Source organism: Haliotis asinina, chromosome 9 (genome assembly GCF_037392515.1).
Source record: "Haliotis asinina isolate JCU_RB_2024 chromosome 9, JCU_Hal_asi_v2, whole genome shotgun sequence".
NCBI lineage: Eukaryota > Metazoa > Mollusca > Gastropoda > Lepetellida > Haliotidae > Haliotis > Haliotis asinina.
Genome location: NC_090288.1, coordinates 10,541,424 through 10,565,168, shown reverse-complemented (window position 1 = coordinate 10,565,168; position 23,745 = coordinate 10,541,424). Strand labels below are relative to the sequence as shown.

The 23,745-nt window shown below is 41.4% G+C and overlaps 1 protein-coding gene across 4 annotated transcripts; it reads right to left on the bottom strand.

Annotated features, from left to right (window-relative positions):
• Window positions 1-393: 393 nt before the first annotated feature.
• On the bottom strand, window positions 394-21,713 carry LOC137296284 (globin-like). 4 transcript variants are annotated; one of them, XM_067828043.1, is made up of 3 exons: window positions 21,571-21,713; window positions 2,902-3,307; window positions 394-717 (listed from the first exon to the last, which is right to left on the bottom strand). In XM_067828043.1, exons 2-3 carry the CDS (start codon window positions 3,286-3,288, stop codon window positions 562-564), a joined length of 543 nt encoding a protein of 180 aa, XP_067684144.1. In that variant the 5' UTR covers window positions 3,289-3,307; window positions 21,571-21,713; the 3' UTR covers window positions 394-561. The 4 variants fall into 4 exon arrangements, with proteins under 4 accessions (XP_067684144.1, XP_067684142.1, XP_067684145.1 ...); XM_067828041.1 differs by lacking the exon at window positions 21,571-21,713 and adding an exon at window positions 18,437-18,508; XM_067828044.1 differs by lacking the exon at window positions 21,571-21,713 and adding an exon at window positions 11,816-11,888.
• Between the last annotated feature and the right edge of the window lie 2,032 nt (window positions 21,714-23,745).

Here is a 23,745-nt window from a genome sequence, read left to right as displayed (position 1 = left end):
TGTATTTTTGTGACGTACAATTGTGATTGATATAATATCAAGACCGTAAAACTGCGGTCTGCCAAAGTTATCTTGCGGTAGAGCCTCGTTTCGAGATTTCAGTGATTTCCAGATCTTCGTTTTTCAGAGCTTGCTGTACGACAGTGCAGGCAGCACTACGTGTTAGAAGGAGCATAGTGCTGCACGACGGAATATAAAGAACGTAGTGGGTGTATACTAGTGATTAGATGTATCAAATAATTCTGATTAATGTCTATATATCTAGTTGAATGAGTTTCTCTTAAACTTCTGGACTGGTTATTGTACTTAGTTGCGCAAAAAGACGAGGAGGAAACGGACAGTTGTACAATCAATGTTTTGACTTGACATGTGTGACCTAAACTGACCACAATAATCGACAAACAATTTATTCATTATCCTTTAACATCAATCATCTTAACAGACTCCGACCCAATCTCACGACAACTGCTCCATCTATCGGAGCTTTCTTGAGCAACTAAATGCAAAGTGGCCCTGATAATATTGCTTGTAAACGTCATTTTCTGGATTATCTCCCTTGGTTCACGTCGCGTCGTTAAGCAGGCCCTGTTCCTTGGCAACGCCCAAAACGACAGTGTTCATGACGGCCAGGAGCTTGTCCCAAGCCTCGAGGACGGCCGTTGTCGCTTCGGCTCCAAGACTTTTCTTCAGGAACGGTATAAACATCGTCCTCAACTCCTGCAACAAGAATCAAACATCAGCGTCAACGGGTGAGGTGAGGTGACGTGAGATGGACCACTGTTAGCGATGTACTAGTCTGTCTCACAGTCCCTGAACCACATTCTGCCCCCTCGCTGCACTGTAAAGCCCTAATTGAAGCAAGTATAGATTTCCTCAGGTTCAAAATTCCCCATGTCACTGGGGCTCCTTTTCAATATAAATGAGTTTATTTGTCAAATCAAAATTATATATATTCAGGGATTAAGCGTTTGTCTGATGATGCACATGGGTTTGTGAGTGTGTGTGTGCGTTTGGATGCTGGTACTAGTAATAATTAATGCTTATTTGACGGTACTAAACTGATATCATCCCACAGTTTAGCATAGACCTCATAACAAGTACCATCGTTTGAGGTTGGTTAGTATGGCGCAGCCGGGATCTAATCACCAACAAGACACTCTACCCACCCACAGAGGCGCCCCCTGCATTAACAAATGGACGAAGCTATAGGAGCTTCACACGTTTACTAAAGCGACGACCTAAAGAAACTTTATCACTGTTTTAAATCAACGTAGTCTTAAAGTCGCGAAAGAAAGATCCGTACAGAAAATTGAAAATATTAAAATCTCTACCAAATCAACATTAATTATGACAGTCATGTAATAAATATAGCAACGGATATTGGGGTGAATAGAGGGATTTTAGTGTAATGGATAATGGACACAAACACCTGAACTGGTGTTTCAAAAAACGTGCACACTTGAATATTTGGTAAACTATTTTCTTAAAAACATTTAAAAAAATTAAAAAATAAATAGAAATTGTTTTTGTTCCACCGCGCCACAAACACAATATATATCGAACCCAATTGCGACACTGTTAGCACAATATTTATGTTTCTTGGTGGGGGAAGGTTTGAAGAGAATAGTTGGTGTGTACTTTCTTATATACGTCAATGTAAGTTTTATAGTACGTCATGTTGATAACGTGTCTTAATAAATAACGCCTGCTTCAACACTGTTGCGCGCTGACAAAATTCCTTTGCTTCTGGAACGCTGGGCCATTTCTTTTCGGTTGGCACGAGGGTGGTCATTGTCTATCCATGATAGAAGTGTCGTATGCGGGATATGCGATTAGACAGCTTGCGAGCTGCAGCACCGCGGGGCGGTGGTTAAAGCATTTGCTCGTCCCGCCGAAGACCTGGATTCGATTCCCCACATGGGTATGATGTGTGAACCTCATTTCTGGTACCCCCGCCTAGATAATGCTGGAATATTTCTAAAAACGGCTCAAAACAATACCCACCCACTCTCTCACGGCAACACATTGTTGGCAACATTGAAGTTATGTTGAACTGGCGTTACCATAGAAGCTATTGTAGAAATAGTTCAAAACTGGACAAACATGTTACGCTGAACAACCAAAAGTCGAGGACAAGTTGTTATGTCCCACGAGTTCATCCCCACTGCATAACGCACCCTCTATAGTAGACACGACTTGAACGTACAATGCTCCGTTCTTTCGATTCGGCTGTAAACATAGTGCCTTCCAGTGGCTTAGAAAAATTGGAACCGCCTTTCATCACTGAAGTCAACCCTCTGCCAGTCACGTCGCTGCCATCGACGTACAGTCTGGGTCCATCTCAAACTCTGACCACGACTGCTATATATGTCCTGTGTAAGTTTTGAAGTGCTAAGTCCGTGAGCCTAGAGTCGTCACTGCCTGTCGACTAACGATATGTCCCTAGGCATCGATGACGTCACTATCAGGAATCGATTCCCGAGATGCAAAGTATACAACGGCTTAACTGTCCTCCTTTCAAGCATACGAAAAGGGGAAGGTTATATTAACTTAACTGTTTAAATCGAAATACGAACCCCAACCCAAAGGAGTATTTGGGTCTAAATCCGCACCAACCTATTTTTGTCGTCAGATGAGAATATCGGGATTGGATGGCTGGGCTGATGCCTGTCTCACAATCTTCAGTTACATGATGTAGTTTCTATTGTAACGCGATTCAGATCTTTCGTCACAGTAAGATTCTCAGGAAGACAACAATACCGGTGACGATAAAACGCTGGTCGGCGTTTCTACCAACGCCTACTCGCAGCTTATCAACTCAGTTATCCATAACGCTATGGTTAGAATAGCTAGAAGAGCGGTTAGGGAAGCATTAAACAACCAACAAGAAAACGGACACACCTCAAACTCCTTCATTCTAATGCCTCTTTTGAGGTGGTTGTTCGCCACCTTCTCTATCAGAGCCACCAGACACTCCGGATCATCCAGGTTATCCACAAAGGACCCTATCTGATACATGACGGTGGTTGCATGGGCACGCATCTTAGAACTTGACGCCAGTTCTTCTAGAGACTTGTCGTGGAACAAAGGGAAAAACTCCTGTTGGTTGGGATAAGCTGTGAAGAGGTCCATAAATAATTGTACTCCATTCTTCTTCTGCGTCTGAAGCGAGCCAATAATCTCCCAGCTTTGTATTATCAGATTCTTCTGACGGAGAGTGAGTCCGGTGGCAGGGTTCACAACAGAGTCGTCGTCTGCAACAACGTTGTTCGTCTTCGTGTCGCCCATTGTGTAATCGGCAGGTGGCCTGGAACAGGGAGTGTTGGATTAACAATAGTATCTCGCCATGCATATCACATTCACCATCACCTGTGAAGACCCATCTCCGTCAACCCATGCATGGCACCCGGCACGGTAGATTGCTCATCATCTACAAATTGCCTAGCTCCACATATACTGGGCACTTTTCTACACATATTCGATACACCGTCTCGAAATATACAGGCTTCACTGATCGACATATCAGAACAAGTCCCCTATGCAAGACACGTTGCTTGACTTACAGAGGACACGCTCCCTATGCAAGACACGTTGCTCGACTTACAGATGACACGCTCCCTATGCAAGACACGTTGCTCGACACATACAGGACACGTTCCCAATGCAAGACACATTGCTCAAATTACACAGGACACGTTCCCTACGCAAGACACATTGCTCGACATATAGAGGACACGCTCCTTACGCAAGACATGTTACTCGACATATACAGGACACCTTCCCAATACACAACACGTTCTCTTATGCATGACACATTTCCCAAGTTATACAGCACACGTTCCCTATGCAAGACACGTTGCTAGATATATACAGGACACATTGCTGGACGTATGTAAGAGGCGTTGCTAAACATGCTCAGTACACGTTACTGGACGGATGCAAGAGACTTGCTCGACATATACAGGGCACCTTGCCTGACGTATGCATAACACGTTGCTCGACATATACAGGGCGCCTTTCTTGATGTATGGAACAGACGTTGCTCGACATATGCAGAACACTTTGCTCGACGTATGCCGGTAACATTATTCATCATATATAGCACACGATGCACAGTGTATGTTACTCGACATATACAGTGCACATTGCGCGAAATATAGATCACACATTGCATGACACACAGAGCACACATTTAATACGACCATATACAGGACACACTGTATAAGCCACATACACTCGGCCGATTTCGCACATATAGAACACACATTGCACAACATGTACGGAATACATTGCTCGACAAATAGAACACTCATTCTTCGACATGTACATGACCACTGCTCGACATATACAGAGTTCATTGCACGACATATACAGGAGCCAATGGTCGACATGTACAGAATACACAGCTCTACATACACAGGAACCTGTGCTCGACATATACGGAATACACAGCTCGTCATAAACCGGCAGGGGCGTAACTATCACTGTAAACAAGCCCGGGCTTACACATGATTGTTGCTAACATCGGGCTTTCCAAAAAAGAAACTGGTTTGCTATGCGTTCGACATTGGTCGACATGTTACAGGACCCGGTGCGAGACATATACAGGACCTAGGCCTACCTCTCAACATTCATTTGAACTGTGTAAGGAGGCACCAGATAGGGATTAAGCACAGAACAGAGACAATGTCCTTTCTTAATGCAGTAAGTTACATACCGTAGGGTTAAGTCATCAGCCTGGGAAGCAAAGCCATAGAACAAATTAAAGTTGTAACGACCCTAACTTATAGGTTATAAGACACAATAATAATAATTAAAAAAAACAAACAAAAACAAAATCACTCACATGAGATAATTTGAAGCACTTATTTGGCAAATGTGAAACATAAGCTGACAGTAACGCTATGTAGGCGGAATATTGCTTAGTGCGGCATAAAACTAAACTCACTCACCAACGTGTCTAGGTATCAATGTCCTCGCTTTTCACGATGCAAATTTTGCTTGCCTGTATGGTGAAATGTGAGTTTCTCTAACACTGCTACACCGCGTCTAGTGACGGAGTAATCCACTGAATATTAGCGTGATTAACAGGCGCGTTCCTTTCTTTCTCTTTGCCGATTGTGGGGTCCAATCATGGTGTTCTTTTATTGACAAACATTTTCAGACTGTGATAGTATTGTATATGGAATATGATAAGATTGTCGTTCCCTGCACTGACGAGGGGCTAACCAGCTAAATACATGTTTATGCTTTCCATCAGCAACAAGGGGTCTTCTCAGCTCCTTCCCATCTCGCTATCAGCTCCTGATAGAATCGTCTCCCCACGAATACCAGGAATCGCAAGATACCCTTATCATTATTCCACTGAGAAAGGTTTGTGTGAAATGAATATATGTTCTAATCTTTTGTATGTCGGGTGATGTAAGCCAGCTTTGTGTGCAAACACTGAGATTTTGGAGACGTATATGTTTGATAAGAACCTTTTATGCCAATCCATTATAACAGATAGTGCCCCCCTTTATAGCTCCGCTAAAATGAATGGAAGTGTTATCGCTCTAGGAATGTGTTCGATTCGTAAGTATGTGGCAAGGTCTACCTTCCGGGTCTTAACACTTCATAAAAAATTCATAAGCAATCAAGTGCATTTATTGAGATCGACCTAGTATGAGTCTTTGTGTTTCTACCATTTAAACATTTCAGGAAGTGATTTTTTTGCCAAACAAGCAAAGGAATCAGACTTTAACGCGGCTTTTACGTTCAGTGGTGTTGGCGAAGGTGGTTTGGCTAACTGATGATATTTATAGCTATATCCTCTTCCTGAAACCATGTAATTTATCCTTCGGTTATCGCCTTGTTTAATGTTTTAAAACAGCTTTAAAACCTTTTAAATGTGACTTTAGAGTCATTCATATCAAGACACAAAGCGAAAATATTCAGTCGCACGGAAAGTAACTACTTCATTATAAAAATTATAAATACCTGTCGACATAAACAATGCAAGGTGCCCCTGTTTACACGAATACAAATACAGGGATGTTTCGTGTGATACTCCGAGAATGGTTGGAACGGTTGTTAGTGTGTCCGCAAAGTACGCATACGGCAGGGGTTTAGTTCCCGAATAATGCTGAAACACAGTACAAGGATGAAATTTGGCACAAAAGATTTCAAGTAGTCTTACTTGGAAACCAGGATGTTTGTCAAACAATCCTTCAAAACTGTGATCTCCAACATCATACGCATTCGGTTAGATTCAAAATTGTTGAAGCGGCATTAAGCAGCATTCACTCACTCAACCAGGTAAGCATACGGAAGTATTTACCAAGTTCGACAGAACTCTGACAGGTAGAATGGCTGGGTCTGCCGTAAAACATCTGAAAATGGTCCCCGTGAATACTACTAGTTGCAAAACTGCCGATGTGGCTTAAAGCATTTACACAGAAACTGGGTTGGGAGAAAACCTGGGCCAATGAACGGTTGTCCTCATTATACAGGTCTTAACGGTATGATCACCAGGGGTCGGCTTTCATTTCAGATGAGGCTGTTACAGACACGGGTTGAGGGTCGTTCGTCGTCTTCAACGTCTTAAACGTTGTAAAACTGTCACCTTTAGCATATCAGGGACGTGGAGGGTCTCTCGTGGGCTTTGTGCTAAATCTTGTCTGACAGTAACTGACCACGGGTCAAGTGTTGTTGTATTAGGGCCTCACATTGCTATACTATACACTGACAGGTATAGAGAACCGTGCACCTGAGTGTGAAAAGACACGACTCCAGTCGGATTGTCGGTCAGCCGCGCTGGAGATGATACAGCGTCCGCGTCTGTTTGAGTCCATGGATGATATTTTGTGAGTAATTGTTGTTTTAGGCCTTTGCAATCGCCTCTTTATGACAGTGGAATGTAAGCATTGTTTTAAAATACAGTCACTAGTTTTGATCACTTACCGAGTCAGTTGATTTAACACATGAAATCCGCACCATGTTATTTGTGTTATATGTTGTTTATTGTGCATGGGTAAGCTAACCAAACTAACGCATTGATCGGGTGGATGTGAAAAAAAAATTGCAAAAGCTCAGAACGGTAATTAGAACGATATCTCAGAACGGTCATATAGAGCAAACAAAACGAAAGTGAGTGAGTTAAGTTTTACGCCGCATATACAGTATTCCAGCTATATGACCTCGGTCCGTAAATCGTCGAATCTGGACCAGACAATCCATCGATTTATGCATTTTGGGAACCGATGACGTGTCAACCAAGTCAGCTAGCCTGACAACCCGAGCCCGTTAGTCGCCTCTTACAACAAGCATGAGTTTCTGAAGATCAATGTTCTAACCCGGACCTTCACGGGTAACAAAACAAAAGACAGTGAATGGGTAGTAGGTAGCGTTCCCTCGTTATGCGGTCGGTTTGGGTTCTGTTCTTCCTGACCCACGTTCTTAAACCTCATTTTTGCGTCAAAATTAGGGGAGTGGTTCATATAGGTAAAAAAAATCCACGGCAATGTCAAGGTCAAGCGACCTGAACGTTAACTCATCAAGGCTTTCGTTGTGACGTCTCCAAGTACAGCCACACCCAGTAACACGGAGAGATGCTTGTCCTGTTCAGTCCAGACGAGCTATTGTTCTGCCCCATCTTGTAAATCCCACTGCTGATACGTACACCACGTTGAACTACACAGCTGTGCCCATGTCGTGATTATTGTAATCTGATTCACAGCTTCATACTGGTATACGGTGCTACCGGGATGATTAAACTGTACAGGGATCAAGGGTCAGGTGGAAAGAAAATGTATGGGGTAGGAGACACCCGACATTGATCAAATTGTTAGAAGTAGCATCCGGGTATAAATCTTATTTTTATGAGAGTGAGTGAGTGAGTTTAGCTTTTACGCTGCTCTCGGCAATATTCCAGCTATGTGGGGGCGGTCTGTAAATAATCGAATCTGGACCAGACAACCCAGTGATCAACAGCATGAGCATCGAACTGCGCAATTGGGAACGGATGACCTGTGTCAACCGTGTCAGCCAGCCGTTAGTTGCCTCTTACGACAAGCACAGTCGCTTTTATGGCAAGCATGAAGGCCTGTTCTACCCCGGACCTTCACGGGTCACTTTTAAAAGAAAGTAGAATATAGAACACAAATAGTCTATACGGAGTGTAAGAATCAACCCCAAAGACCGGCCAGACATCTATGCTGGTAACTTCAAAATGTTTTTAGACTAGACAATCCAAAGAAAATAACTCCCATTTTCACTCGCATGTTTGGAACATATCATCTACATTTTTAACCTGATCATCGGGCTGGCTAGTTGTAAATTTAGACCGACCGTTAGAAATCCCGTCGGATGGGCATTATTTCTTACACTGCTATAAAACAGCTCATATTTGGGTGGGTTTTTTTCATGTAAGGCGCATATTTAATGGGTTTGGTTTTAAGCTACTTATCGCAATATACCAGGGAAAAGAGTAGCATTATACCATTATATCTGGTGATTGTGACACCAGCAGCAACTGCAGCGGTAGTAGTAGCAATTGGTGAGTAGTAAAAAATAAAACTCACTCCAGATGGGCTCCGCATCACGTGATAGGCAACTGAAATAGTATTAATATCCTGACTTCGAGGCCACTACTTACATGTGCACGTTCCGTCCGTCAATGAAATAGACATGGTCTCACCTGTACCATTCATACATACATATAACTCAACACACGTGGTCCCTTCCCACGTCACGTGTGTGATGTATGTGATAATATATTAATGAAGTTATTAGACAGACGGCCAAAGTATGAAGCCCCTTGTCGCGTCTTCAAGTGGCTGTCTTTGTTCACTCTGCCAAGATACCAACTTGTGGCGTGTAGTCAAAACAGTCCAAGGAGACGTGATCCACTTATCGCGGAGAAATTGTTCCATACATATATCATCGATGTTTGTATACTCTTTGCGGACCGTGTCAAAAGTACGTGGCTGAGTTGAAGGCTGAATTAGTTTACTACTCAGCGATATCCTGACATGAACGTGTTCTTTTTAAAGCCACAGCTACAACAAAATGGCCTGTAAACAATCGAGTATGGATTAGGGCCCTTATTCTCGAAACATTCGTAACTTTAAGAATTCGTAACCTTGATCGTCGTCAATGTGTTGTGAAGGGTTTAAGAAGTTCGTTGAGCTACGAACGTTTCCAGAATAGCTAGCCTCTTAATGTCGAAACAAGCCCTAAGAATGTTTAACTTTGATCGAACCCAGTGTGTTAAGAACAAGCTTAAGAAGTCTGTAGGGCTAAGGACGTTTCGAGAATAGCCAGCTGGTTAACTTTAATTCACAGAACCGTGTACGATGACGTGTCAACGAAGTCAGAGGTTGAAACCATCCGATCCCCTTAGTCGCCGCTTTCGCCAAGCACGGGTTTCTGAAAGACCACTAACCCGGACCTTCATCTGAATGAAGGCACTTGTAAATTCCAGATTTCCTACGATGCAACTAGCCCTTGGACAAGTAGGATATGATGGGACACAAGGGACACTGCGACGCTAGTTTTCTCAGTTTGTATATTTTTCTCAAAATACTTTAAAATATATCAGTTCATACAAGTATTAATACAAATACCAAGAATCGACTTTATCAACTTCCAAGAAACAGATATAGCAAAGTCGTTTGAGATGAGCTAACGGGTGAATGTCAAATACATAGTGAGTCTATTGAGAGTTCCATAGAAAACGTCTTTGATAATGCTTACATGTTGATACTGGTTGGAAACAATACAGCATGCCGAGCGAGCGCTTTATCCACTATGCTACCACACCGACGTGGTTCAGATTATGGATCTATAATGTGGTAACGAGAACGGGTATATGTTACGATTTTAGAGACTTCATAAATAATACTCAACCTTGATTATAAATATCCTGGAATTCGGTCACTTTGTGATGAGATAATGGTCAGTGATAACCTTTGCCTCACCCACGTGGATGCAGAATCGCACGTACATTCAAGGTCCGCCCTATATACAGGGCAGTCCTTTAAACCGGATACCATTAACCAGGAACTGCGAGTTGCTGAGAGAAACATCTGTTTTATGTTTTCATTGTACAAGTCTATTATTCACATATTACATATCTTGTGAGTTGAACCCGTTTAAGATCGGCATAATGTATTCCCCATACGAAGCAATTAAAATTCCACCCGACTCAACAGAGTGACAGAGTACAAGTCATACTCAACTGTTATCAATTATTGTTTAGTTTGTATCAACTATTTTAAATTGGCACACTGAAACAAGTAAAATACATATTCCGGGATACGTAAAACCACATACACACCACCAGATACTGCAACAGCATAGTGTGGTCAAACGAAAACAGATTTATCCCACGTGTAACTAAAACAGACTTTTCCCACATCTAACTAAAACAGATTTTCCCACATCTCACTAAAACAGATTTTTCCCACATCTAACTAAAACAGACTTATCCCACATCTAACTAAAACAGATTTATCGCACATCTAACTAAAACAGACTTTTCCCACATCTAACTAAAACAGACTTATCCCACATCTAACTAAAACAGATTTTCCCACATTTCACTAAAGCAAACTTGTCCCACGTTTAGCTAAACAGATCGCCCCACTTCTAACAAAAACAGACTTATCTCACATCTAACTAAAATAGACTTATCCCACATCTAACTTAAACAGACTTCTCCCCCATCTAACTACAAGAGACTTATCCTACATCTAACTAAACAGATTTTTCCCAAGTCTCACTAAAACAGACTTGCCCCACGTCTAACTGAACAGATCACCTCGCTTCTAACTAAAACAGACTTACCCCATGTTTAACTAAACATATTGTCCCACGTCTAACTAAAGCAGACTTACCCACGTCTAACTAAACCTGGCTTATCCTACGTTCAACGAAACCCGCTTACCTCAGGTCTAAGACAGACTTATCTCACGTCTGACTGAACTTACTAATCCCACATCTAACTAAAACAGACGTATCTCAGGTCTTACTAAACTGACTTACCGCACGTATAACTAAAACAGATTATCCCAGGTGTATCTAAACTGACTTACCCCAGCCTAAATAACTGACCTTAATAGACATCGGGGGGCTCGCGCTTTGTTCCATATTGCATGTTCAGAGCATACAGATGGCGATATTTGTATTGAAATAAGCATGGACAAGTGATACTCTACCGCAGATATTTGTTCTTGTTGACAAACCTTCAACAAATCTGTACTCGCCGAGGTGCAACTGGTCTCCGTTAAAAGCCGCCCCGGGTGATGTACAACGTGGAGCAAACAGACTCATATAAATTGTATCCATTTAATGTAGTCAGGATCATATTTTACTGCAGACGTCACTGGATCCGTTTTAAACTTTTTTCGTGCACCTATGCACGTTTGTTTTTGAAAATTGATTACGAATTACAGATTGTCGTTCGACTTTTATAACTAACACGAAAATACACCTTGCTGACTAGGAATATGTCACATCAAAGGTTATATTTCATAGGAGTGACGGAGTAAGTATGGCTGTATGCCATCTTCAGCAATATTCCGGAAATATCACGGCGGGAACGCTAGAAATGGGATTCACACATTGTATGCGTCTGGGGAATCGAACCGACGGCACGACGGAAAGCTTTAACCACTAGGCTACCCTACCGCCACATAATTGTACAGGACATACGCAATGGAATAATAGCAGGTCGACAATGTACCGTATATCTCACTGTGGGGTGAGAAAGGCAATTTAGGGATTCAGTCAGCGCATACTCGTGCAGCTAAGGGACGCAACTCTTCGTACTTACGAACTTACAGCAGCGATCCATGCCTCTTAAGATCGCTGTGTACTTTCCAAATATCCATCAAGTTGACTTAGATAATTGGCTGGGTGCTTGTCATAATCAAGTCACACAACTGGTCCTCAAATATTTATGTTTGTAAATTAGCTCAATGGGAGGGTACACCTTGCCTCAGAAGACAACGGCTGACGGTCTTACGCGTACGCCCGTGACGAATGAATTGTCATGGGCGAGGTCAGAGCGGGATATGCATGAAACAACTCACCGGAATGTGTAGTGTGGTGTACAAAATAGTCAGCATTGTTAGCCTTCATGACGGTGAGCATGAATAATCCTGGTCCCTGTGAAATGGGTTAGTCGGGTTCAGGGACAAAACACAGCGAGAGACATAAACTCGTTCTTATACATTTCACTGTCCATTACCGGACCCCGCTTTACAAAGAAATCTAAGCAACGTGATCTTAAGTTAATGTTAAAGTGAGTGAATGAGTTTACTTTTACGCCGCACTCAGTAATATTCCAGCTATATAGAGGTGGTCTGTAAAAAGTCGAGTCTGGAGCAGTCAATCCAGTGATCAATAGCACGATCATCGATCTAGGCAATTGGGACACGATGACACGTGTCAACTAAGTCATCGAGCCTGACCACCTGATCGCCTCTTACGATAAGCACGTCTAGTTTATGTTAAAGCACTGGGGTATCCTCGAAGTGATATGACTGCTATATGAAAAGCTGGTCTGGTCATTAAACATGAGTAGACTGGCGTGAGTAAAAGGTAGCTTAGCATGTATGAGTGAGTGAGTTTACGTCGCTAATAGCAACATTCTAGGAAATTTCACCAGGAATGAGCTTCACACATTATCTTACCTCACACACAATCGCTTTCTGATTGGCTAAGCGCTATTCTATTATTTTCAATGTACCCCGCTTACAGGAGATGCATTATTTTCAATGTGCACCGCTGAGAATTCCGAACTCTTCTGGTGCTTCACGGCAGTACTTCTTTGTCTCTAATAACATTCGTGACCAGTGAACAGCTTATATTGTACCGATCTGCGAAATCAAACACCAAGGCCGGGGCTCACACATAAAAGTTTTCGCACTGTGGATATCCACACGGACCAGCGTGAACCAGCGAGCGCACAATTACGATACCATTCGTCATCGTAGCCGTATTGAATAGTGGGATACCAATGATTGGTTTAAAAGGGTTCGCACCGGGTCCTTTCTGGTCGCAATTCTACTCAAATATCCAGCTCTCATAGTCCTCGTGTTTTGCAGACTGAGTGCATTCTCGTCATCTTGACAAGCTGTTCCTCGTGAAAAATGTTTAGGAGGTTAACCGCAGCATGTAAGTCCTACGAAACGGTTGTTTTTAATCATGAATTACCATATAAAAGCAGTAAACGCCTTAAAATCTTACAGCAGGTGGGCACAGGTGTGAAGCTACAGTGTCAACATAATGAGCTGCAGCTACCGCAAATCCATTATCACTGCGACATCACAAACTCGCCCTGTCACAAGACGTCCTCTACACGACATGCAGCGACATCGATGAATTACCTGTTACGTGCAGGATTAGTGAGCCAGTGAAACCTTAGCCCTGATACATTAAATACCATACTCAGTAGATTAACAATTTCAAAAGTCTCTTTCATTCTAAAATAAGAAATATCCGTAAATTATGCGCTGCCACTGACACACGTCACGGCCAGACAGTTTGTAAAACTATACACTTTAAAAAGAACTTTTAAAAAGTCAACTTTTGTCCCAACAAGAAGTCAGCGTTCATTCAGTCGACCGGTGTCAAATTCTACCTGTTTAGGCCACTGACAACGGTCTGATGTCCCCAGGCCTGTTTCCTTATCACTATAGAAAATGAATTCATTATAGGAACTGATATAGTGTCCATCCACCCGAGAGAACCTGGGAGAAGGTTTTGTGATGAATTTTCTAGCGTATTAGTAACCAGGCCAGCTATTCTCGAAACTTTCGTAGACCTACAGACTTCTTAAGCGCATTCTTAACACATTGACTATAATCAAAGAGAAGAATTCGGGCAACAAAATGTTTCGACTATAAGGGTCCAGTACAGTTCTAATTGCGCATACTACATGCGCTGCCAGTTTAAAATCTCTCGTGCCCAGTCATTCAAGTAGGCCATTTTCATAAGTCTTTACAGACGTTTATCACCCAACATTACATCCCGTTGACTGGAAATGTATTACTTCAAAGATTATATTTGATGGCGTACGTATGAAATATCAACATGCCCACAACCGACACAATGTGAAAATGTACTTATTGTAATATGACTCAGATACTTAAATCTTCATGAATGTCATTTTCAAAATTCCATTTATTCCTGAAAATAGAGAATTGTTTCATTGTGTTTCCAAAGTACGCGAAAGTATCCAGTTTCAGAGTATCAGGAGCATCGCCTTCAAAGAGAGTCCATCTCCATGCATGCTCCATATTCATTGCTGTTACAGTTGTTATGAGAGTGTATTTTCTGTAATGTCATCTCCATTTTGTGAATTTGACTTCAGATCTGATTACAGGTGAGGTGAAAGTTGGTGCTCTTGACTCTCCCCCAGACCCGGGTGTCGATTTGTTGATTATGGCGGCCAAAGTTGGTGCTGATCCAATTGTCACTGTTTCGCCGGAGAGTTCATTTCGTACTGAAAAGTTGGAGGATGAATTTTCGGGAATTTTTCCCTCTTTTGCAGTGACTCGTTCAATGCCGTAAGGCATTTCTTCCAAGTCTTCTGTGCCCGAATTATTCCATTTATGATTTGATGGGTACTTTAATGGTTCATTCTTTGTGTGAGGTAGAGACTGATCACCTATCTTCAAAGAGTGGAAGCTCTTCAGGTCTTTTTTGATAAGTCTGATAGTTTGTGGTGATCACATTCTTTCCAGAGAGCAGCTTATTAGTGCGTAGGGTGAGGATGTTGAAGTGCAAACGTTGACTAGTAAGACTGTTTCTTTTGAGGAGGTTTTGTTATTTTTCCAAGAGGTTTGACGAGCATCAAAGAAATTACTCAACCATTGAGAAAGAGACATTTTGTCTTATACTAGCCTTACATCATTTTGAAGTCTACCTAGGTACCACTACTAGAATTGAAGTGTTGACTGATCACAATCACTTGACTTTTCATCATAAAACGAAGAACAAGAATCAAAGACTGTTCATCATTCGGCCTATCTACATCTGTCTTCCTCTTCGTCTGGTTATCAACATCGACCTATATCCAAGATTGACCGCTCTGTCAATGTACTTGGCGTCTTTGGCGCCCTTTTTAACCAATATATCTGTTAACTGTGTAAATTAATTATGATTATGGGTTCGAATCCCATAATCGCACTTCACCTGACTCATGGTTTGTCCTCTCCAAACACGCACTGGTGTGGTACACCAAAGAGATATACGCCAAGGACCTGCACTACTCCTAGATTTCTCCCCGACTAAGTAGGCAAACCTTGATATAACTCACAAATTTTAAACACACTTCACTCACAATGCCATCTTTTGTAATCCGTAAATGTATAGTTACAGTCGGCACCACTCGTCTCCTTCCGTAACAGGAATGAGCCGATTGGTCTCGGAAGAGAAATACGAACATTTTGGTTTCAAATGAATCACCGTCATCCCACGTGTAAACAGTGAACGTCAAAACTACTCAGTTCTCCGCGATACCACTTATCGCTGTACTTTATTCTTACTGACAAAATGCTACATTCCCCTCATCCATCAACAGCAGAAATAAACTCATTAGCTCATGAATGGCATGTAAACATGCAACGCCCAAGTTTTATCGCAAGAAAGATAATAAAAGTCAAGTCTGTCACCCCGAGGTTACTATAATTGGCGCATGACACAACCATTTAACACCTGCTTCAGTTTCACTTGTTTAAGTCGGGTTTTCCTTAAACATTCCACCTGTGCATTCTGAATGTTGACGAATGGGCGGGGCATTGTACTCAGATGGAGTGAGTGAGTGAGTTAAGTTTTACCGCCCCGTTTAGCAATACATCCGCAATATCATGGCGGGGGACACCTGAAATCAGCTTCACATATAGAGTCCATTTGGGGAATCGAACCCAGCGAATGCTTTAACCGCTACCCCATCGCCCCTTAATCAAATAGAACATCTCACGAAGCGACACGAATATGAACATGAGATGTAACTAGGAAAGTTGTCCATTGCATGGATCGATATTTCATGGATCGATGCTTATGAAGGCAATCACTGGATATCTTGTCCAGACTCTATCAATTACAGAAATGAATGTTCAATTTTGGAATATCAACAGCCAAAACACAAATGACACGAATCGTCATAAAAGGATTCCCTTGATTTCAATAAAAAATAAACCTCTTTCTCAATGTCACATGATATTACGTCATAGAAATATATTTTTGTCTGTGTTTTATATTTTCATGATACACATTGGAATATTTCTGAAAAAAATGATTTCACCCTTCAGCTGTGAGGTACCACCACCCAGCCCAGCCCCCTTCGTCAACGATCTGAACGTCATTCACATTACCGCGTGTCTGACATGTCACACAAGAGTAACAGAGTTTACTCAGCGTGCTAGCTTTACGTCTTGGACGTTTTCAGGCCACTGTTAGCAGTAGTCCAGCAATATCACTGTGGATCACATCAAGCATGAGCTGTACATATTGTATCCATGTGGGGACTGAAGCCAGGTCTTTGCTGCGACGGGCGAAACCTTCATATATGACGACTAGGCCACCCCACCAACTCAGCTTCACGTAGGAAGAAGGGGATCATGGATGATCCTTTCACGACTAAGGGACATAACTCTACACATAGATTTGCGAAACCAATCCCTTTGGAAAATAAAGTAAAACAAACCCATCTGCAATAGCTGTGTCATCTTAAAATACGTTGATGTGTGCAATGATAAAGTACTTTCCACTAGCATGCCCTGTTGGTAATAAACTCACTGTGTACGGTGTTCGACCTGCAAATCTGAAGACCGATTTCGACGCTTCACACGGTTAGTGTTTGAGTGAGTTAAGTACACTGCACTCGGAAATATTCTATAGTTATAAGGCTATAATCAAGCCGGGACCATACAAGGCAGTGATTAACAGCACGAGTATCGACATATGCGACTGGGATACGGTGATCCGGTCAACCAAGTCAGTGAGCTTGACCACCCGATCCCGTTAGTCGCTTCTCATGACAAGCATGGATTGCAGAAGATTACTTCTAACCAGGAACATCACGGGTCCTTCTCACGGTTAGCAATGAGGCCTTTCACTCGTTTAAATTTGTATATACCTCACTACGTACATAGTGCTATCAATACTGCTGACACAACACCTGGCATAATACCTACACAAGAACAGAATATACAGGGTTCTTTCACCGAACGCTGAAATAAGGAATAGGAGTCTTGTCGCGCGTCAACCTGAAATTACGATTCAGGCCAAAGGAGTCCTTGACCTTTCAGACACTGTCACAACAAGGGGCAGGTTACCCCATGCCATAGTTCACGTTATCTCCACTCACTATATATAGCAAAATACCAAGATTAGAGATATAATGAGACACGCTTTGGACACGGAGAATTTATGACAGTTGATTTGTGCATTTCTTGGTGGTATCATACAACCTTTGATCGCATGGGAGTTTTGTTCCAACAAAACTTTGTACAGTGCCTAACGACTAACAGTCTTCAGTCTGTTCATTAATTCCGATGCTACAATGATATTTTTTAAACATTTGTACATGATAAAAAACAGAACATATTTTCGGTTCGGTTTTTCAGTTCACTACGATAAAAGAAATCCAAAACTAACAATTGGTCAAGAAAGAAAAAAATATTTACGTTTTCAATTCACAAGGATAAAATTAAACAGTTGGTAACGCAATATGCCCAGGTGACATAAGATAACATAACCGTTTTTAATTTGAACAATAATTCTGTCAGTGTTCATATGTAACTACTTGTTATCAAAATTGTAATTGGTTTGTTAAATACAAAATTAAAAATAAATCCGTTTTTCGTTTCATCGTTCATTATGTTTAATGATTTGTACAGGTATTTATATTGTCACGATCAACTACTTGTTTAATAGGCATTCTAGATGTTGGTGAGTCAAAATTGAAACATACAACTTTATGGATTACAACTTCTTGTTTATTACGTGAGTTTTATTTATTTTGATAAAGATGTAAGATTAAAGACGTTTCGAAGAATCTACATCGGAACGTCGCTCATCTACATCGGAACGTCGCTCATCTACATCGAAACGTCGTAACAACATAATAAACAAAAAGTTGTAATCCATAAGTTTATGATCAACTGTTTCTCTGTTATGATCCACTTTCATAAGGAAAATCAGACTTCATGCATGCGTGTCTGTCGTAACAACTGGTGTCCAGATACTAAAACACGATGACCACATGCATTGATTCATTGATTCTAAGGGACATCCTAATTCCTGCATGCGTCTCAATCTTAAGAAATGGTGTCCAGACTCTAACAAAAACATTACGACATGTATTGTCATTGATTTTCCAACATTCGCTGCACTTCTGTTAGATATGACGCGGCTGTCAAACAGGGACGGTGTGCGGACTCACCTTTAGATCGTCACTGTACACATATATATCCTCGTGGCAAGCGGGTGGTGAAGCGTCTGTGGTAGTGCGGAGGTGAAGGTAGATTAAAAGTCCACTAAACACAATGGAGAAGCGTCCGCGTCCGAGCGGCAGGATACTTCAGTGTAAAACAATTTATTTTGGTCATATAGTCATTTGGACAATTATGTAACAAAAATGTTTTTAAGACGCAGTTTACAGCGCCTACTTAATCCTTTTTGTTCTTTTAAAATCGTTTAAAGCACAATTTACCTTATAATATAAGTTATATGCAATATCCTTTAATCTCAATGGTTGTATATTTGGGGTTATATGGTTCATTTAATATTCTATTTTGTATTAAATGTTTTCTTGATATTTCGTAAGTTGTAAATGTTTTTAGTCTCGTAAGCCAGTTATGACTGGATGCCAGTTTTATATAAATATTTTGATACCTTGAGTAGATCTGTTGTAACGCCCCTGTGGCACTTTCCTAAAATACTTCTCTGTGTCTGACTGTGAATCTGTCTGTATCCCACAGGAGATGTCAGTCCACATCTCACTATATGCCATGCTTTGGTTGTTTTTGTTTGATGTCTTCGAGCCTGAGCATCCACGATAACCCACCCTGGCTAGCCACTATTCCCATCCTTGTCACTATCTCCAGATTGACTAGTTCGTATCTCAATCTGACAACCACAATATATACTCCTATCCTTGTCACTATCTCCGTACTGACTACTTCATATCTCAGTCTGACAATCACTACTCCCATCCTAGTCGCTATCTCCTCATTGATTCACATTGTGTATCCTTATCCATGAAAATTCTCATCACCCCTCTAGCCTTAAAGTATGAACAGTCCCCAGTGTTAACTGCAAACATTCCATTTAACCGTTCCGCAAGAAACAGATTACGGCGTCAAATATACAAGTGTCATGTTTTACGACTAGTATAGCACAGCTGGTTATCAATGACCAAACGTAAACCTAACGGTTTCCAAGGACAGCCTTGTCACGTGCCATCGGTGCCACCCAAATGAAGGTGTTTACACATTAAGATATCTTGGGGCTCCATTCACGAGGTAGCCTTTACTAAGGTTAACCTTGACTCCCATTCTTTAATAGTGGACTAAGGTTACCTTAGTGACTTACGATCACTTCACTGCATTGTGAAAGGAGGCCCAGGACATTGCAGGGGTGTTCTGTCTGTGGTGTGAATGTCGGCGCTCAGATTATGTTTCATGTGTAGGAATAAGTCCCTCGAGCTTGTTGGAATCACTTAATGGCCTCCGTGATTGACGTTTATGTATGATTGCTCAACACAAACATATCTGGGTCCCGACAATATTCATTTTCTGATCGATCAAAATCTACAGGATCCAGCAATTAGACCGACCACAGAAGCAGCATTGGTGCACACGCATGCACTTGCCGTTTTATATAAATATTATGAGTTTAGTTACAGCAACACGGGAGCAACAAAAGTGACAGTAAGCTTGTCATGGGTGGCTTCCATCTGTACCATACCAAGGCCACACTTGTGTTGCTATCACAATCATCTTACCTCTAACATCACAATGTACAATACAACCATATAGCGCTACGATTGCGGTCTGTGTTAATGCACGGGAGCTACGATAACCATACCACCGAGGGATCGTTCATAATTTGTGACTAGACTGGGTGAGGTGTGTGGGGTTATGGTGATGATCTATACGGAGTAGCAAGTACAAAGTGAATAATTCTCGCCCAACCCCCATCCCAACCCCAACCCCACATACCCACTAATTCCCCTATCCCCATGCCAAATTCAGGGTTACAGGGTTTCGCTCACATAAGGCGCTTCTTTCGGTGCTAACCTGGTTTCCGGATCCTTTGCGCGCGCCAAGAGATGGGACGCAGTATTCGATCTGTCTGTGGTCGTTAGTGATCGAGATAAATACATACTGACGCCATCACCCATGACATCAGGGTGTGACGTCACCGAGCATAACCCCAAGCATTAAATAATTAATCTTATCACCTGTCGGAGTATTTTCACACCAAAGCCAAGCACTATTGATGGATGGACATGTGTTTTCAAGTATTTATCAACAAATACGTGGGAAACATACGTGGATTATCCTCGTTGAAAATTATGTGCTTATTGCAAGACAGTAACCACACGTACATAATATATCACTGAACAAACAGTACGATGTTTATATGCGTCAGATATTGATCACTGGAGTGATCACCCTTTGTTTACGACCCCATGAATCATCCGATATCTCATTAAATGTTCGACTCTCTGATATACTTAAACCACGTGTGTTTGACTTTCTGAGGAGTAAATATACCTAAACTAAAGTTCTACAGAGAATACAAGCGGTTCGGGAACGTCTGCCGGTATTTTCTTGTGTTTGGTGAGATAACTGACAGGTCAGGCACTATACAGGTCTGTAGTAACGATGTGTCTTTGACATGAACACATTGTACAGAACTAAAGTTAATATTTAAAAAAATACATATAAACTTGGGACTTTCTTAATTTTCAATATATTTGCTTCAGGGTCTGTATGACTAGTAACAGTTAGGAACCGCCTATGCCACCGTGTAGGCATTTGGCTTAAAGACCCAATTGTAATTTTGAATTAGGTTGAAAGCAACTGAGCAATATTCGCCGGTCCCTTTGTTATTGCGAGCTCATAATCGATTTAACCTGTTTATCTGTTCACTGTTAGTGATGTGGTAAAACATTTCCTAAAAAATTGAAATTTTTTAAGAAATGATTTTGAAAGCTGGTTTGTATAATTTATGTGCATTTTGTTGCATTTTTCGTAATGGTTTAGATAACTTTGGTCATAAAGATAACATAGATGCGGTTTATGAGACTCTATAGACATGCGTGCTCTCATTTTGTGCACCTGGGATATTACCAGCTGGACTCTGTTTTCAAGTCTAGCGAAAACGTCATGTTAATATATGAAAACTGCAAGCGAAAATGACCTCATTTTGTAATATAGTTTACGGATGTGACGAAATACTCGTGGGACAAGGCTTCAACAGCGTAGAGAAATACTACATTTTTAATACTACACATCCTAGTCATAAATAACAACCATAACAACAAATTAATGACAGCAATAAACCTACCTTACGAACAGATTTGTGTAAAGATTCCCAGCACGTGTGTAGAGATCTACCCAAACTATCTGTTGGATTTTGTTTAACCCACATATATATGTACGCACATGCACTTATATCGCACCATACACATCGGAGGTCATTTCGAAAGCAAACTTAAAGTCACGTGCTCGACCCCCTGCTGAGTGGCGTTATACACAAACACGATTGATTGTTTTGTCACTTTCGGTATTTAGAAACTTGACTTGCCCAAATATTTGCATGGGAATATTACAAAACAATTAAGTCTGTTGAAATACTGAAATGATTATAAAGTGTACATCAGTTAGTCTGAGAGAGAGCGCTACAAATATATGACTGGCATTTCTCAGATGTACGTTTCCTCAAATTAAAGGTGATATTATCGTAAAATGAATCTGACAAATTCCGCTGCCATTATGGTCTCTGTGGGTGAGAGGCGACCAGGTAATGTTCAACCAATCTAACCTTGCCTCAGACGAACGTTGCCCTCCGAAGTAGCTTCAGCGGTTGTCAAACTGTATTTATGAGAAATATATGAGAAACCGGCCAAGAATGTAAATTTGATGCCATCACCAAAACTAATTTCCTGCATGTTTTGAAACGTCGCCGTAAGAATTTGCTGACATTTCTCAATTTTGTATGCTGCTATTTAAATCACCTGTGTGTGTGAGGATTCACGTTTGTTAAACTGTGTTTAAACGCGGAAAACGAGGTTTCACTTGTATTGGTGTGTTAAACTGTGTTCAGTGTTAATATTAACGATTGTTATGTTTCATCGTGGTGCCATTTACTTTGAACATTACAGCTTACTACCACTGTCTTTTATGTGTGTGAGCATTAAGGCTCTGCTCTAACGGTTTCTAAATAGTGTCAGTTATAACGTATATAGCGCTTAGCTGTAAGTTGTTAGCAATAACTGATATGCTCTTAAAGGAGAATACGACAGAATTGCAATAATTTGCTGGATGAAAAAAAAATCATCAGAAATACATACCCAAATTTTCAATATATATATATATATATATATATTATAATCGGGAAGTCAGTTTCTGTTTTCTGAGCTTCGGCCACTTCGACCTAATATCCAGGTCAAAACTGACATCGGGAACATCATGTATTACATCAGAATCCAGGGTCACAGCCAATAGAAACTATTGACGTCATGTCACGTGATGCCCGCCTCTGCTAATTTAACTGTCTGAATGATTCCGTCAAAGGCGAAAATTCGAGGTCGTTTTTCACGGTTTTATTTCAATTTTACATTCATTTCGTGAAATCTTAATAACGGAATGTGACCTTGAGGATATTTGTTTCCATATACCCCCCAAAAAAATATTACGTTAATATTCCTTCGTAAAGTTAAAGGGCTGTGGGGTGGGTAGTCCAGTGATTAAAGCGGTCGCTCGCCACGGCGAAGGCAAGGATTCGATTCCCCACATGGGAACAATGCGTGAAGCCCGTTTCTGATATGGCTGGAATATTGCTAAAAGCGGCGTTAAACCCAACTTACTCATGCTAATGTTTATGCTTCTACTATCACCTTGAAGTCACCAATTGTGGATATTCTGCAATGTCCACATGTGTCAATATTCAGGATGCTTCTGTTAACCTTTAAGGACGATGTTTTTGGTTCAAGCGTTAGAAGGGTTGTCGTTACAGACGTAGTGACGTATAGCCCGTCAACCACCTACATGGTGCAGTGGGAAAGTGTGTCTGCCGGGGAGCACAAGGTCAGTGGTTGGATCCACTGGACGTGTCATACGCAGAGATGGTACTGGCAGTTACCTGGTTTGGCTCTAGCCTCGTTTAAGCATGATGTGATAAAAATAATCTCCAACAATTAATCTCGCATAAGTCCAACTTCAAATACACAGACACACGCACATAAAACACGGATACATCCACACACGCAACCAACGCTACCCGCACTAACACGAGTAACCTGAGGTAGCCCCGAGAAACAGACTTAAACAGCGGCTTGTTTTGATAATGCCCCTTGTCCAGAAGAATTAGACTGGAGAGTGTAAAGACTAGTCTAATCACACAAGCACGCGCGCTCACGCAAGTACTCACACGCCCACACAAAAAAACCTCCAGAAAAATAATTTAAAAAAACCCAAACTAATAACGCCCTCCCTGAAATGATGTGAAAACCTTAGTAGT

Coding starts and splice junctions, on each gene's coding strand:
- LOC137296284 (XM_067828043.1), bottom strand. CDS start 3,288: ATGGGCGACACGAAGACGAACAACGTTGTTGCAGACGACGACTCTGTT. Junction 718..2,901: donor TTAGAATGAAGGAGTTTGAG/GTGTGTCCGTTT, acceptor TTCTTGTTGCAG/GAGTTGAGGACGATGTTTAT.